We start from the raw sequence: 5,854 nt of genomic DNA, 5'->3' as shown, positions 1-5,854 counted from the left end.
TGTGTGTGTGTATATATATATATATATATATATGTGTATATATATATATATATATGTATGTGTGTATGTGTATTTGTATATGTATGTGTATATGTATATAAATATGTGTTTGTATGTGTACATGTGTATATATATATATATATATATATATATATATATGTATATATATGTATATATATATGTGTATATATGTATGTATATATTTGTTTTTATAAATATAAAATAAATTGTATTACTATTCTTACTTCGTGGTTTTTCACTTATTGCGGGGCTTCAGTATATGGATCCCCCACGATAAATAGGGACTACTGTATGTATTTGACGTGCGGTACCTGATTTTTACTCATTAGCAACTGTAAAAAGGCAATTTAAATGAGGGGAAGAATGGGAACACAACAAATACACATAGAATATAATTACAGAAAAATAACAAGTTGAATTAATATAAACACACAAAGCTACCAAAAAAAAAAAAAAAAAAAAAAAAAAAACCTTCATCCATCTATTATCTTTTACCCGCTTCTTCCTTTTTGGGTCGCGGGGGTCACTAGTGCTCATATCCAGCAGTCGCAGAGCGAGAGGCGGGGGACACCCTTGACAGGTCAGCCGTCCATCACAGGGACACATAAAGACAAATGAGACAAACAACCATTCACTCTCTCACTCACACCTAGGGACAGTTTAGAGATACCAATCAGCCTGACATGCATGTTTTTGATCTGTGGGAGGAAACCGGAGTACCCGGAGAAAATCCACACATGCACAGGGGAAAACATGCAAACTCCACCCATAATGTCCCCCAGCTGGGTTTTGAACTGGCCACCTTCTCACTGAGAGGCAACGGTTCTACCAACTGAGTCACCATGATGCAAAGGCCTTGACTGATATCTCAAAGAGATTATAAACACAAAGTACTGTATTCATTATTGTCTCATTGAGTAATAGCCAAATTTCTGCGACGTTCAGCCCAGCTGTTTGACCTTTTTAGTACGGAAAAGTAGGTACACCAAAAAATATACACATTGGAAAGTTTGCTTTTCAAAGGTACATATGACTGCTCTGTTGAAACTGCAATATGAAAACTATGAATTTCTAATGACTATGTGATGGCGCAAAAGACCAGATTTTCTGAAAGTAAACAAAAATGTTAAATGCTAAATTCAGAAAGAAAACACAAAAGATTTTCCATGATGAAGATGCTTTTCCTATCTAGCAGCATGTCTACCTACCTTTGTGTGATCAGCTGATGGCAGCCATGACAGACTCAAGTTGCGTCAAGCAATGCACTTTTACATGACTGGCAAACGCTAACTTGTTCAGAGACAAATGAAAGCAAAACAAATATGAACAAAATAAGTAAAAAATTCTCTAACACCTGAAGACCTGGTGCTAAACAGAACCCGTATAGAAAAAGATTCTTGTGTGCCATCTTGAAACAATTTTAATAATTTGCTAACCTCCACCAACCAGAAACATGTTAACAGGAGGCAACTCTGCACCAGAATTATTGTAGTTGTGTTGTATTGATATTCTTTTTACATATAGTATATAGGTTTTGTACTAAAATAATGCAGAACCCTTTAAAGATGCATTAACAAACCCCATTTTTATACTGTAAATTAAAAGAAAATATGTTATTGTTCACATATAACCAAATCCCTAAATCTGGTCGCAATTAACCTGCAAGCTTTTTATGTGCACAGCACAATAAGCAAACAAGGAGCCAAAAAAACCAAAACATTAACAGTCAATCTTTAATCTACCACCATGAGAGAGGGAGATCAAAAGAAATAAAGCAGCTGTTTAGCTGGAATACAAAGCAGTTTCTGCAGGGGTCTCATTGCCTCCATCCCTGCAGCATAAAACATATGGCAGGTGGGTTCATTCCGTCGTCTAAATTATTTTTATCTCTGCAGTCTTTTTCCTCCCTTTATGAACAGGATGCTGAGAAGGACTATACATTACATTTGTGCAGTTACACAATGTCAGTGTCAGTCTGCACGTTTGTCTGGGATTTTTCAGAAGCAGAATAAAGACTGTGGATAAAAATATGAACCTCAAGGACAGGATGCAGTACTGCTGCAGCAGACCCAGGTGGACAATGACAAAATGTACTGATGTCACAATCTGATTAACTTTAATCTTTTTTTGTTTGTTTTACATTTAGATTTCTTAAATGATTTGAACATAAAACTACTTTACATCAGCCTCCCTCCTCAAGCAAAAATAAAAACTTCAGAAAAACGAGTTACACAATATTCCATTTTGGAACAAAATACTAGCAGCAAATATCTCTAACACATTATTTAATGTGGAACATCAAATATACAGCTGCTCCAACAGCAATGCTTTTAAACCCTTCACTTCGTTAAGTATAAAAATAAAACAACACAACTTGCTTCAATTCCAGCACGTAATCATGAAATGTATGGCTTTAATGAGCCACTTTGAATATTTATAAAGTACACTTCAATTGTGCACAATAAATAAGGGGAACAAAAAAAAAAGAAAAGAAAAGAAAAAGCTCATGAAACCCACAGGGGTGGAGTGATACAATTTAATTTTTGATGCATCCCAGTGCAAACATGAACAGTTCTGAATTAATTTTAAAATGAAGATGGGTGATTGAGACATGAAAAGGCACATGCTACATTAAAAGCTAGTATTCAAAAATATTTCGACTTATGAAATTAAAAGGAAAATGGCATTGACAAGAGCCACACAATATGCAAGCTACATACTGTATTTCCACCCGGAGGAGCAAAATAATAAAACAGCAGAGATGTGATATCCTCGAACAATCCGGATTGTTTGAACAGCTCTTTGCAACCAACGATAAGAACATTCATTAACGTACGGCGTACATTATGATGTCTTTGTCGTGCAAACTTCCAACAGCTTTACGAATCTAACAAATCGTCACGATATGGTTCCCTTCACAGACCCATATATTCCATCTCTGTAAAACAGCTCAATGTCACAGGATCATCCAGAGAGTGATGTAAAAGTTTCCACTGAACGTAGAAATTAACGTCCATTGCAACTTTTATGGGAAAGGTTTTGGCTCCTCATTCAGCGGTTGAAAGCCAGGACTTGTGTATTATGCTGCTTCCATTTTTGGAGCCACTATAAAACATAATGGTCCTATGTTAACGATCCTTACCAAGCCATTTGTTTGGAAAAAAAAAAAAAAACAGGTAAGATAGTTCTACATGTGACGCATGGACAAATACTACAGAACCTTAAGTCCCTGTGTTTGGCATTTTGACTATCTTTTTTATGTTCATTTCATTACAAAAATCTTGTTTAAATTAAAAAAAATAATAATGCTGTGTGGAGCAAAATACGTTGTTTTTAGGCCTAAGAGATTGCATGCTAAATATTTAGTTTTAAGTGTGGTTGTGGACACAGTGAGATGCATTAATAACTGTTTTGTAATTGCATCATAACCCAATCAAGTCAAATCATGGGGTGCTTTTAAAGATTTCGACCCTGAAACCATCACCTTGTAATGCCCTTTTAATGTGTCTCAGAATATCTTCCATTTCAGTATTTGAAGCAATAAAATGAATTGTATGACCTTAAAGGTAATCAAAATATGACTTGAAATGAGAAAATAGTCAAAGTAAAAAAGTTTTGAGTTTTTTTTTTATTTTTTTATGTTTGTGCACCTTTTGTATTTGCTCTAGCCTACAAAATAAAATGTCATTTTAGAATCAATATATATTTCCACACAGTCACTTTCAGGCATGTCTGTTGGTGAAAATGTCTGTATTCTGTCATAAAAATTCATGGCAGAGGGACGAAATTTTGTAATTTGAATGTTTTCTAGGAATACCGCAGCCTTATTTTGTTGTGAGAATGTTTAGATGAGCAAATACTATACTATTAATGCTTCAATAATGCTTTTGTCAAATTATTTTGAGTCAAACTAAATGACTAATGCTTTCAGCTGGCGTAACGCTCCAGTAACAGCAGTGGGGATCTTGGGAGGCTTGCCCATTAATAAGGAATGTCATTAATGTAGCAGCCTTTAAAAGGTCAGCCGCTTAATGAAATGTATTCATTCATACAAAGATTTAGAAATCTTTATTTGTACTTGACTGGATTTGAAGAATTGCACTTTTTCTTATGCTAATCATTGGTAAAGGTAAAAGGCTTTCATTGTCGGACTGAGGGGAACTTCATCAGCTATTTGTTCTGCGCCGCTGCTTTCGATTCACACAATGACTGACAGGACTCTGATTATTTCAATAAGGTGAGCGGGCGATAGGATTGTACTATGGTTCCCAAAAGACCAGGCTGGAACCACTCAGAGAGCCAATGGAGGAAATTGGAAGCAGAACAGATGAGTACGCAGAGGATTGATTGGCTGTCTTTAATTCACTATTGATCAATTTTCCTCCCAGTAATGAACCCAGGGATTTGCTTGTGTTGCATAAAATAAATAATTACTATCTTGGAGTGAAAGATGCATAAAGAGTGGAATGGTGGCAATATGTCCAGGTTATCTCATTAAATATTTACTGTGTGAGATTTGGAGGGTGTAACTGAAACTAATTTATTTCACAAAAGCAAGGAAGCAACTGATTTTACTTAAAGAAAGCTAAAAGGGGAAACATGATTTTTTAAATTATTATTATTATTATTATTATTATTTACAAAATGCATGCAATAAAAAAAAAAATCTGCAGAGGTCTGTGCTGGATAACTGAAGGGAGGGGGGAGGACTGCATCTGCTGTAGGTTGTAGTAGTGGGAGCAACATATGGCCATAAAAACAATTACCAGTCACGTGCAAACAAAGCAACGCACAGTTCATTCTCTGCCAACACGCTGCATTTATCAATATCTTGGACAATGCACAGGCTGTCGTGGCCACATCTGCACATGTGCAGGAGTTGTTGACCATGGTGCCCTCAGAGGTTATTAAGAATTCAAGTCACACACAAAGACGATGTGGTGTCTCTGGAAAACGAGACATGTCGTAAAGATGCTAGCCCTCGAGCCAAGGAGGGATGAATGAGTCTCCTACCTTTCAGCACCAACACCACCCCGGAGCCACCCGCAGCTTCCGAGCCGCTGCAGGCGGGGGGCTCGTCTCCCTCAAACAGCTGGTTCACCTCCCCCTGGATGTCCGAGGGGCGCGGGGCGCCGTCGCTCTTGGAGACGGTGAACCTCTGGCTCATGGTGGCTGTCGCCGTTGCGATAAGCGACGGGGCTTCTCGCCACTGCTCGGACGGACAGACGCGGATAAAACTCCCTCTTCAGTTGTTTTACGAGTCCACTGTCACAAGCAACTCTGTTCACTACTAACCTCGCTTTCCTGGACAAACAGACGCTGTTTGTGTGGGTTTATTGGACGTGTGATGCGGAGCGCACCATCTCATCAACCGGTGTCTGAGGCTAGTTGCGCGCCTGGGTCCTAAAGCCGAAATGTTTATGTTGTGTGGTTGTTTTTGATACGTTTTACATTTGAGTTTTTCCACTTTTGTCATTTTTAGAAGGCTTAACATGGCGATTCAAGTCGTTTAAATAAAACATTGCTATATTTAATTACACTTAATCGTCGCAGCCTGTTTTGGTTTCGGAGTTCGGGTTGCTACGCAACGGCAGAACAAGCCAAAGATTAACTGCCAGTGACTGAAGGAGCATCAGCGCATCCTCATGAAAATCCAGACCGATTTGCCACAGTTTAAAGTTGCGATTTTTATGTTTCATTGAAGTAAGTCTAACATGCACCTTTTTTTAATTAAAATTTAAAGGAGCATGGTTCATTCATAACGTTTCTGTCTGGACCACAATGAAGATATATATGCATATAAACATATATATCTTCATTGTGGGCCAGGATG

At 37.5% G+C, this 5,854-nt stretch overlaps 1 protein-coding gene across 1 annotated transcript; it reads right to left on the bottom strand.

Annotated features, from left to right (window-relative positions):
- Positions 1-5,032: 5,032 nt before the first annotated feature.
- Positions 5,033-5,361, bottom strand: LOC119429548 (solute carrier family 12 member 5; the record flags this gene model as incomplete). The annotated part of the gene is given in 1 exon segment (XM_037697158.1): positions 5,033-5,361. A coding segment is annotated over 1 exon segment (156 nt), but the record flags the coding sequence as incomplete, so codon positions are not given.
- Positions 5,362-5,854: the final 493 nt, after the last annotated feature.

This window comes from Nematolebias whitei, unplaced genomic scaffold, assembly GCF_014905685.2.
Source record: "Nematolebias whitei isolate Nwh7 unplaced genomic scaffold, NemWhi1 Nwh_scaf_2554, whole genome shotgun sequence".
Taxonomy (NCBI): Eukaryota; Metazoa; Chordata; class Actinopteri; order Cyprinodontiformes; family Rivulidae; genus Nematolebias; species Nematolebias whitei.
Note: the sequence above shows the minus strand (reverse complement) of the source record. Positions and strands in the feature narration are given on the sequence as shown.